Consider the following 12,033-nt stretch of genomic DNA (forward strand, 5'->3'; position numbering starts at 1 on the left):
GAATAGTTGGCAGCCAGTTTTGGTCTCCACGATATTAAAAAAAAGATGTGGAGACTGTGGAAAGAGTGCAGAGAAGAGCGAGAAAGAGGATTTAGGGGACTGGAGGCTAAAATATACGAAGAACGGTTGCAGGAACTGGGTAGGTCTAGTTTAATGAAAAGGATTATGGAGGATGTGATAGTAGTCTTCCAATATTTGAGGGGCTGCCCCAAAGATGAGGGGGGGGTCCACCTCTTCTCCAAAGCACCAAAAGGCCAGACCAGGAACAACAGGTAGAAACTAATCCAGGGGAGAAGCAACCTGGAACTCGGGAGAAACTTTCTGACAGGGAGGACAGTTAACCAGTGGAACTGCCTGCCACCAGAAGTTGTGGGTGCTTCATCACTGGAGGTTTTTAAGGAGAGACTGGATACCTCTTTGTCCAAAGTGGGAGGGGGTGTCCTGCTTGAGCAGGGGGTTGGACTAGAAGACCTCAAAGGTCTCCCCAAACCTTGGGGAGAAGGCGGAGCTTCGTCGCTGCGATACAGCTGCAATCTCGGGGCTCCGAGATCGCAGCTGATATCTTCGCCCCTGGTCGGTCCCAACGGACCTAAACCGTCCCGTAGAGACGGTGACAGTAAGGGGTGCGTTCTGTTGATCCCAGGGACATCGCAAAGTCCCTGGTGGATCCAGGAGAAGCCCCTTTACCATCAAGCTGCTGAAGCTGGGACAGCTCCGGAAGGAAGAGACAGAAAGAGAAAGTGTATCGGCTGGTAAGGACTTTTTTTTTAATACTTGGGACTTAAGGACACTCTAGAGTGAGAAGAAATCTGTAAAATCCTTGACAAAATTTGACTTAGTGGCAATTTTTCAAAGAATGTCAAAGTGAGGCTTGGCTTTTTACTTTTACTTTTTTTTCTTCACTGAACTTCTATTGTGATCTAGTTAATCAGACTGGTTTTTCTTTTATATTTACTTGCTCTTTTTTCTCCTTTTTGACTGTTTATATTTTTTAAAATAGAGGTCCCTTTAGTATCTTTTTTTAAATGTATATAGATATAGATGATATAGATATAGATATAGATATAGATATAGATATAGATATACATATACATATACATATACATATACATATACATATACATACATACATACATACATACATACATACATACATACATATATATATATATATATATATATATATATATATATATATATAGGCTTTTGGGGGGAAAGAAGGGGAGTGGATTAAAGAAACTTTGTAACACTGCCAACTAGAGGCTTGAAAATACTTTATTTGAAGTTGAGAGCTGTGAAAAAAATTTCTCTCAAGGTCACTGGAAACGATAAGATAGAGGGAAGAGCACTGGAGAATGTTTACACAGGTGCTCTTTGGGACTTCTATTATCAATTGAACATTTGAAGCTTGGCTTTGAAATTTGTGGAGAAGCCAAAATAAGAGCCTTGGATAAATAAAAGGCAGTGTGCGCTTTTTTTTAACCTTCTATTAGCTGTTTTAACCCTCCTCTTCAACCCCCACAGTATTTTGTAATATTGGTATATTTATTTTTTATTTTATTTCATTTTTATTTTTATTTTTTGAAGGGGAAGCCTCAGAATATTCTTTTCTCTCTCTTTTTTTTTTACTGGGATTTTTGCCTCTCCATCTCTACTTTTGACTTATTTTTATGGCTATTTTTCATTTTTTGAGATCTCTCAATTGGATTAAGGTGTGAAGAACCTGAAGAACCTTTTTCTTTTTTATTCTCTATTATTTTTTAATATTATTGGGTTTTATTTTATTTTTTATTTTTCTCTTTATCTTTAATTTTTTACTTTTGAATCATAATTGATTATTCCACAACAGGATTAAGGTCTAGAAGAACCTGAAGAATCTCCCTTTTTTTTAATTTTGGGCTTTTTACTTTTTATTGGCTTTTTTTTGTGTTTTCCTTTTTCCTAATTGGATTATAATTGGCCACCTTACTAATTGGATTAAAAGAGCTGGAAGACTCTGAGCTACTTAAATGAGTAAGAAAATTTTACCTTCGGGCATTTCAACTTCTGCTCCTGCCTCCCCATCAACTGGAGGACGACTTTCAACAATGGCAAAGCAAGATAAAGCACAAGTGGATTTAACGATGGTTATGCAAGGAATTCAAGAACTTAAAACGAGTATTGAACAAAGAATGGAGAGTATTGACCAAAGAATTGGGAAGATTGATGAAAAATTTGAAAATGTTCAACAAATGATGGTGAAATATGATGAGAGACTCCAAAAAATGGAAGAGAAAGACAAACAAAGAGAAGAGACAATTGGAAATATTGATAGCAGATTAACAATGGTTGAACAAGATAAAAGTGGGATGTTGAAGTGGGAGATGGACAGGTCAGAATTTTATCTCAGATTCCAAAATATTGAGGAAGAAAAAGGACAAAATTTGGCTGCAGTAATGATTGAAATCCTGGCTGGAGCTCTGGAAATAACAGAGGAAAAGATGATGGATGGAGTAGATGAGATATATTGAGTCTTCACAAGATATGCGGTGAGGAACCAATTACCAAGAGAGGTCCATGTCAGATTTACCAAAAAAACTATTAAAACTCAAATATTACAAGTGGCAAGAGAGAAGGTGTTGAAATATAAAGACAAAGAGATTGTGGTCTTAAAACAAGTACCCAGAAAAGTGAGAGAGATGAGAAGAGAATATCGATTCCTGACTAAAATGTTATTGAAAAAAGAGGTGAATTACAGATGGCTGATTCCAGAAGGATTAATGTTCACATGGCAAGAACAGAGACACAGAATTGACTCAATTGAGAAAGCAGAAATATTCTACAAGGAATTTTTCGAAAGAAGAGAAATGGAGATAGAAAAAGAGAACATCTTAACTGAACTTGAAGAGGACCAAATGGGAACGGGAAAAGAAGAAGGCGCAATAGGTGGACAAGTGGAGACCAAAGAACAACGTGAAGTAAGATCCACGAGAGCTGTTAGACCTAAATACAAAACATAATCATGGAGGAAAAAAAACTGATTTCTATGAATATAAATGGACTGAACTCAGCTACTAAAAGAAGAATTATTTTTTTTTTCACAAATTAGAGAAGTTAAAATTTGATATAATTTGCTTACAAGAAGTACACATTAAAAAACAACATGAACAATTACTGGTACGATCAAAATTAGGGAAAATATTTACTTCTCTGACTCACTGTAAGAAAAGAGGAGTGGTTTTGTACATTAAAGAAACTATTCCAGCAAAACTGATTTATACTGATGAAGACGGAAGAGTATTAATGGTTGAAATAGTGGATAATAATACAAAAATACTCCTGGTTGCAATTTATGCCCCGAATGATAAACAAGAAGAATTTTATAAAAAATTACATATGCAAACAATGGGATTGGACTATTCTAACATAGTTATGATGGGAGATCTCAATGGAATTGTAGATAATAAACTGGATTATACAGCGACAGCATCAAGACAAAATAGAAAGACTCTCCCCAAATCTTTTTTTAAAATGATAGATGAATTAAATTTAAAAGATATATGGAGAGAAAGAAATGCTAAAACCAAACAATATACTTTTTATTCAAATAGACATTTATCATGGTCCAGAATAGATATGATTTGGATCTCAACAGAACTAATATCTAATATTCAAGAAATAAATATTGAAACAAGTACATGGGCAGACCATAATCCAATGACAATTAAATGGAAAGGACAAAAAGAAGATCTAGATGGACATTAAATAATACTATTTTAAAGGAAAAGACTTTACACAATGGATGGAAAAAGAATTGGCTTTCTTCTTTAATGAAAACAAAAAAGAAGATACTTCAATACAGAATGTTTGGGATACAATGAAGGCATATGCGAGAGGATTAATAATAGACTATACAAAGAAAAAGAACATTAGAAAGAGGCAAACGATTAAAGCTCTAGAAGATGATCATAAAAACTGGAAAAAGAACTACAGAAAATGCCACAGAAAAAAAGATATTAAACTTAAAATGGACATAATTAAACATAAAATGGATCAAGTAGAGAAAGAAGAATTGGCACAAAAAATTAGAAGTGCTAAACAAAACTATTTTGAAGATGCAAATAGGCCAGGTAGATGGTTAGCATATAAACTGAGAAAAGAGAAAGAATCAAGGAAAATATTACAGTTAATAGATGATCAAGGTCAAATTTGCTATGGTAATAAGGAGAAAAAGGCAATCATTCGAGACTTTTATGGACAATTATATAAACAGGAGGATCTTGATGAGGAAAAAATTAAACAGTATTTACAAAATGCTAACCTACCTAAGATACCTGATGAAACTGGAAAAATGTTAGAAAGCACTATAACAATGATGGAATTAACCGAAGCACTCAACAGACAGAACAATGGAAAAGCACCAGGTCCAGATGGGCTTCCGGCAGAATTTTATAGAACATTACAAGAATCGTTGAGCATTCCACTGCTAGAAGTCATGAATGAAGTTATGTTAAATAAGAAAATACCTAAAACATGGTCAGAAGCTTATATTACACTTATCCCAAAAGAAGGGGCCGATCCATTACAAATTAAGAACTATAGACCTATTTCTTTATTGAATGCAGACTATAAAATCTTTGCTTCAATTTTGGCAGAAAGGCTTAAAAAATACTTAAACAACTTTATTCACCCTGATCAGAATAGATTTTTACCAAAGAGACAAATTAAAGACAATATGAGGGTAATCCTGGACACATTGGAATATTATGAGGCGCATCCTGAAAAACAAATGGCTTTGATATTCCTAGATGCCCAAAAGGCATTTGATAATGTGAATTGGAGATTTATGCTATTATTATTGGAACAGATGGGCTTTGCTAGAAAATTCATCCAAGCAATAGAAGCCATATATTATAAGCAAACGGCAAAAGTAATGATAGAGGGAGAATTTACAGACTCTATTAATATAAGAAAAGGTACCAGACAAGGATGCCCATTATCTCCTTTGTTATTTGTATTGACCTTGGAAGTGTTAAATAGAAATATTAGAGAGGACAAAAATATAAAAGGAATGAAAGTTAAAAAGGAGGAATTTAAATTGCAAGCCTTTGCGGATGACTTGGTCTTTATTTTGGAAGACCCTCTAGAGACAGCTTTAAAACTATTGGAAAAGATAGAGATGTACGGTGAGATGGCTGGTTTGAAAATAAATAAAGACAAAACAAAGATTCTGACAAAGAATATGCTATTAAGACAAAGAGAAGAGTTGGCAGACCTATTGAAAATTCAAGTTACGAACAAAGTTAAATATTTGGGGATACATTTGACGTCAAGATGTATTACATTGAAAGAGAATAACTATATTAAACTTAAACAGCAGATAGCATCTGATCTGAAAAATGGGAAAACCTACAATTGTCGTGATAGGTAGAATCTCAACAATCAAGATGAATATTCTACCCAGAATTTTATATTTGTTTCAAACAATACCAATTAGGTTAGGTAAAGATTACTTTGAAGAATTAAATAAAATTGTGTTGAAGTATATATGGCAAGGTAAGAAAGCGAGAATAAAATTAAAACTCTTTCAAGATGCTAGAATTAGAGGAGGATTTGGCCTTCCTAATTGGGAGTTGTACTACCAAGCTGCAAATTTAATGTGGGCCAAAGAATGGATAACGTTAAGAAAGACTAGATTGTTGACATTAGAAGGACATGACTTATTATTGGGCTGGCACACTTTTCTATGATATAAGGGAACTAAATCACAGGGCTATTTTAGAAGGCATTACATACGAGAATTGTTATGGTTGAATTGGGAGAAAATTAAGAAACAATGTTATTTGAAAATCCCAGTTTGGTTATCAACTATTGAAGCTTTTTCTTATCCCATAACATATAAGAAGGAACAAACAGTTAGATATGGGGAAATACTGGATGAAAAGGGTGAACTTAAAAGATGCAAAATTTAGAAGAACAAGGTATAAAGATGAACTGGTTTTCATATGTAAATACATTCAAGGTATCTTAAGATTCTAAAACAGAAGGATTTTATGATAAATTGACTGACTTAGATAGGATTTTGACAGGTACTGATGAAAAGTGATTAAAAATTATATAGTTATTTGCTGGAAATTAAATTAGAGGAAGAACAAGTTAAAGAAACAATGATTGCTTGGGGGAAGAATTTTGGATATGGGATTGATTTAGAGAAATGGCAAAAATTGTGGTCTCAAAATTATAAAATGACAATGTCAACAGCATATAAAGAAAATTTGTATAAGATGTTTTACAGGTGGTACTTTCCCCCGACAAGAATAGCAAGAATGTTCAAGAATAAATCTGAAAAGTGCTGGAAATGTCATCAGATACCTGGTCTCATATTACCATATGTGGTGGACTTGTGAGGAGGCCAGAAAATACTGGACTAGAATTCGCATATGGTTGGAAAAATGACAAAGAAACATATAGATTTGAAACCAGAGATTTTTTTATTGGGAATGTTACCTGATACATATAATAAAAACTTAAAGTATTTGATTGTAAATGTATTAACAGTGGCTAGGATTGTATTTGCTAAAAATTGGAAGAGTGAGAAAAATACCATCAGAGGAAGAAATTATCAAGAAAATATTGGAATGTGCTGAAATGAGCAGATTGACATTTGAAATTAGAGAACAAGAAGATAAACAATTTTATGAAGTTTGGGATCTTTTTTATCAATGGTTAGATAATACAATATAATAATAGAATATTTAGAAACCTAGGAAATAATAATGAATATACATTTTTTTGTTTTCTTTTGTTTTGATAACATTTTTATAAAATTTTATTAAGATAGACTTGGTATGATTTTATGATCTGTTATAAAATAAATTAAGTAAATTATAGTTATCTCGCTTAAGTATGAGTTAATAAAATTATAGTCAAATGATTGTTTAATAATGATATTAGGATATATAATTGTTGATTGATAATATGAGTTATTATGTAACATAATTACAATGGTGACTATGAAATGGATGCACAAAAAAGAGTGGTAAACCAACCGATACACTGTCTGTAAATTTATGAAGGAGGATGATGCTTTTATGTTTGATGTCTTATGTTTTATGTGTTTTTGTTTGTTGTCAAAGTCAATAAAACTTTTACTTAAAAAAAAAAAAAAAAAAAGGTCTCCCCAAACCCTGTTATTCTATGTTCTAATCTGAAAGGTACCAAAATGCTTTTAAACATGTTTTTGGAGAGAACAAAGAAGCTTCTTGGAGGAGAAGCGAAACGTCTTCAAAGAAAAAAAAAACCAGAAAGTCCAGTAGCCTCTTGACAAAAAATAAATAAATGCACCGTTAGGACAACCAGGACTCAAGAGGATGGAGAATCTCCAGGGGCATTTTGGGAGAGAAGCAGAAGAAGAAGAAAAATGGAGTTTCTGCTGGATGTCCGGCCTCTGGTTTTGTCTTTGTCCTTTCGGAGACCTGGGTGCGAGCCATGGAGGGCACGGAAGACGCGGCCTGCAGACGGTCCCTGCTGCCTCCTTCCCGGGATCTCCGAGGCCCCCCACCCATAGCTGCCGGGTCCAATCCTGGAGGAGCCAATGGGGGGGGGGGGTTGGCAGTGGCCGCCTGCCCCCCCCAACGCTGCCCCGCCAGCCCCGCTGCTAGCAGCACCACTTCAGGGGCTTCTGGATCTTGACGTAGGGCAGCGCGAGGGGGAAGTTGCTGCTGGGCCAGTACTCCATGGAGGGCTCGCTGCTGGGCAGGTCGTGGTAGATGTCGAAGAAGAGGATGAGGGTGATGCAGTGCAGGAGGGCCATGTTGATGAGGACGTGCCTGGCGGGGGAGGGCAGGAAACAGCCTCAGTCCCTCTCCACCCTCCAGGTCCCGCCTGGGGGTGGACTAGACTCCCCCTCCCTCCTTCCTCCCCTCCCCTCCCTCCCTCTCCCTCCTTCCCTCTTTCCCTCCCTCTCCCTCTCCCAGCCTCCCTATCTCCCTCTCCCTCCCACCTTCCCTCTTTCCCTCCATCCTTCCCTCTCTCCCTCCCTCCCTCCTTCTCCCCCTCCCTCCTTCCCTCTCCCACCCTCTTTTCCTCCCTCTCCCTCTCCCTCCCTCCCTCCCTCCTTCTCCCTTTCCCTCCCTCTCCCTCTCCCAGCCTGCCTCTTTCTCTCCCTCCCACCTTCCCTCCCTCCCTCCCTCCTTCTTCTCATCCTCCCTCCCTCCCTCCTTCTCCCCTCCCTATCCTTCCCTCCCTCCCTCCCTCCTTCCTCTCTCTCTCCCTCCCTCTCCCTCTCCCAGCCTCCCTCTCTCCCTCTCCCTCCCACCTTCCCTCCCTCCCTTCATCCTTCTCTCTCTCTCTCCCTCCTTCTTCCTCCCTCCCTATCCTTCCCTCCCTCCCTCCTTCTCTCTTTCCCTCCCTCTCCCTCTCCCAGCCTCCTCTCTCTCTCCCTCTCCCTCCCACCTTCCCTCTCCATCCTTCTCCCTCTCCCTATCCCTCCCTCCCTCCCCCCCTCCTTCCTCTCTCTCCCTCCCTCTCCCCCACCTTCCCTCTTACCAGAAACTGTGGAGGTAGCAAAAGTTGAGCCTTTGGCAGAAGCCGCAGAAGAATTTGTCCACCAGCCAGCAGCTGATGGCGATGACCCACCAGAAGGTCATGGTCCAGGCTGCACGCTTGACGGCCGGGCTGCTGCACCTGCGGGAGGGCGGGCGGCGGGCTTAGCGGTCCTCCGTCCAGCCCATCCGTGCCCCAGGGGGGAGGGGGAGCCTCCCCGCTGGGTCCCCACCTGAGTCCCTGCACCAGGAGCATCTCCCAGACCCTCCCTCTCAAATGGGGTGAGCCCCTGGGGTCCTCTCCCCCACCCCGCTTTGAAGAAAAGGCCGGGCTCAGGGTGGAGATGGCTTTGCTGCCGGTCTCTGAGGGGCCAGTCTGGCCTTGGACCGGACCTCGGAAATGGCTCCCCGCAAGGCCTCCGCGACGGAATACAGGGAGTCCTCGGTTTACGACAGGTCACGGAAGAGGAAGAGGAGGAGAGGGAGAAGGGGAAGGAGGAGAGGAGGAGGAAAAGGAGGAAGGAAGTAGAAGGAGAGGAGGAGAAGCGAGGGAGGAGGGGGACAGAGATGGGGAGGAAAGGAGGAGGAAGGGGAGGAAGAGGGAAATGAGGAAGAGGGAGGAGAGGGAGAAGGGGGAGGAGAAGAGGAAAAGGAGGAACTTCCTCCTCCTCTCCTCCCCATCTCTCTCCCCCTCCTCCCTCTCTTCTCCTCCCCCTCTTTCCTCTTCCTCCTCTCCTTCTTCCTTCTTCCTTCCTCCTTTTCCTCCTCCTCTCCTCCTTCCCCTTCTCTCTCTCCTCCTCTTTTCCTCCTCTCCTTCTACTTCCTTCCTCCTTTTCCTCCTCCTCTCCTTCTGTTCCTCCTAAGTTGCAAGGACACTGAGAAAAGCGACTGGGGGAAAGGCAACCCTCTTCCCTTCGCAGGGTCCGGGGCCCAGCAGGCAGCCCCGCGAAAGAAGCCGCTTACCTGCGCACTTCCACGAAGGCCAGGTAGAGCAGGTGGAAAGCCACGCAGTTGAGGATGTAGGCATTGAGGGCCGGCTTGATGAAGGACATCAGGGTGCTGGTCACCGTCACTGTGGCCACAAAGGTGAGGAACTGATCCCTAAGAGAGGGACGGCCATATTGATGTGGTTGACCCTGGAGGCGGCCCTCCTCCGCCTCCTTCCCCTTCTTTTCTCTCTCCTCTTCTTCCTTTCCTCCTTCCTACTCTTTCTCCACCTCTCTATCTCTCTCCTCCCGCCTCCTCTTCCTTCCTCCTTTTCCTCCTCCTCTGCTTCTTCCCTTTCTCCCTCTCCTCCTCTTCCTCCTCTTCTCCACTCCTTCCCATCTCTCTCTCCCTCCTCCACTTTCCTTTTCTTCCTTTCCTTCTCCTTCCTTCCCCTTTTCCCTCTCCTCCTCTCCCTCTCAGATACAGATAATCAGAGTTGGGAGGAACCTTGGAGGTCATCTAGTCCAACCCCCTCTGCCCAAGCGGGAGACCCTACACCATTTCTGACAAATGGCAGTCCAGTCTCTTCTTGAAAGCCCAGCGATGGCGCTCCCACAACTTCCGAGGGCAACTTCTCTTCCATGGGTGGATTGTTTTCCTTGTTTCCAGGTTGAATCTCTCCTTGTTCAGTTTCCATCCATTATTATTCCTTGCCTGGCCTATAGGAGCTTTAGAAAATAGCTTGACTCCTTCCTCCTCCTCTCTGTGGCAGCCCCTCCTCAAATATTGGAGCCCTGCTCTCCTGTCTCCCCTGGTCCTTCTCTTCCCTAGACTAGCCAGGCCCAGTTCCTGCAACCGTTCATCGTGTGTTTCAGCCTCCAGTCCCCTCATCCTCCTGGTTGCTCTTCTCTGCACTTTTTCTAGAGTCTCAACATCTTTTTTATAGTGTGGTGACCAAAACTGGATGCATTACTCTAGGTGTGGCCTTACTAAGGCTTTATAGAGTGGTATTAGTACCTCCCTTGATCTCGATTGCATCCTTCTGTTTATGCAACCTAGGATTGCATTAGCTTTTTTGGCTCCTGCTGCACACGGCTGGCTCCTATTTAGCTGGTTGTCCACTAAGACTCTAAGATCCCTCTCCCAGTTCCTGCAATTGAGCCTGGTTTCACCCAGTCTGTATGGATCCTTTTGGGTTTTCTTGCCTAAGCGTAGGACTTTACTTTTCTCTATATTGAATTTCATTTTATTAGATACGGCCCAGTGTTCTAGTCTGTCAAGGGAACCATCTGGATCTTGAGCTGATCTTCTTGGGTGTTGGCTATTCCTGCCAGCTTAGTATCATCTACAAATTTGGTAAGTTCCCTTCTATTCCCTCATCTAAGTCGTTAATGAAGATATAGAAGAGTCCTGGGCCTAAGACGGAACCTTGTGGCACCCCACTGCTTCCTTCCTCCATGTAGACTTAGACCCATTAAGGACTACTGTTGAGTATGGTTTGCCAGCCAGTTGCGAGTCCATCTAGTGGTGGTGCTATCTATTCCACTTTTTCTAGCTTCCCAAGAAGTAGGTTGTGGTCTACTTTGTCGAATGCCTTGCTGAAATCTAAATCTCTCTCCTCCTCCTCTTTCCTTTTCCTCCTTTCTTCTTCCTTCCTCCTTTCCTCCTCCTCTCCTCTCCTTTCCTCTTCTCCCTCCTCCTCCTCTTCGTCCTTCCTCTCTCTCCTCCTCCTCCTCCCACCTCTCTCCTTCCTCCTCTCCTCCTCCTCCTTTTCCTCCTCTCCTTCCTTCTTCCTTCCTCCTCTCCTCCTCCTTCTTCCTTCCTCCCTCTCCTCCTCCCTCCTCTTCCTTCTCCTCCTCCTCCTCTTCTTCTTCCTTCCTCCCTCTCCTCTCTCCTTCTTCCTTCCTCTCCTCCTCCTCTTTCCTTTTCCTCCCTCCTTCTTCTTCCTTCCTCCTCCTCCTCCTCCTTCTTCCTTCCTCCTCTCCTCCTCCTTCTTCCTTCCTTCCTTCTCCCTCCTTCTTCTTTCTTCCTCCTCCTCCTCCTCTTTCCCTCCTCTCCTTCCTTCCTTCCTCCTCCTCCTCTTTCTTCCTTCCTCCTCCTCCTCCTCTTTCCTCCTCCTCCTTCCTTCCTCCTCTTCCTCCTCCTCCTCTCCTCTCCTTCTTCCTTCCCTCCTCCTCCTCTTCCTTTTCCTCCTCCTCCTCCTTTCCTTTCCTCCTTCCTCTTCCTCCTCCTCTTTCCTTTCCTCCTCTCCTTCTTCTTCCTTCCTCCTCCTCTCTTTCCTTTTTCCTTCCTCTTCCTTCTTCCTTCCTCCTCTCCTCCTCCTCTTTCCTTTTCCTCCTCTCCTTCTTCTTCCTTCCTCCTCCTCCTTTCCTTTCCTCCTTCCTTCCTTCTTCCTCCCTCCTCCTCCTCCTTTCCTTTCCTCCTCCTCCTTCTTCCTTCCTTCCTCCTCCTCCTCCTTCTTCCCTCCTCTCCTCCTTCTTCTTCCTTCCTCCTCCTCCTCCTTTCCTTTTCCTCCTCCTCCTTCTTCTTCCTTCCTCCTTCCTCCTCCTTCTTCCTTCCTCCTCTCCTCCTCCTTCTTCCTTCC

The 12,033-nt window shown here is 42.1% G+C and overlaps 1 protein-coding gene across 1 annotated transcript; it reads right to left on the reverse strand.

Moving 5' to 3' along the window:
* Positions 1-7,636: 7,636 nt before the first annotated feature.
* On the reverse strand, positions 7,637-9,623 carry LOC148128591 (alkaline ceramidase 1-like; the record flags this gene model as incomplete). Its single annotated transcript, XM_087948784.1, has 3 exons — positions 7,637-7,808; positions 8,527-8,664; positions 9,486-9,623. Coding segments are annotated over 3 exons (448 nt in total), but the record flags the coding sequence as incomplete, so codon positions are not given.
* Positions 9,624-12,033: the final 2,410 nt, after the last annotated feature.

This window comes from Notechis scutatus, unplaced genomic scaffold (genome assembly GCF_049901735.1).
Source record: "Notechis scutatus isolate UNSWTSFEM ecotype Mainland unplaced genomic scaffold, rNotScu1.2 NSCUSCF19, whole genome shotgun sequence".
Lineage (NCBI taxonomy): Eukaryota > Metazoa > Chordata > Lepidosauria > Squamata > Elapidae > Notechis > Notechis scutatus.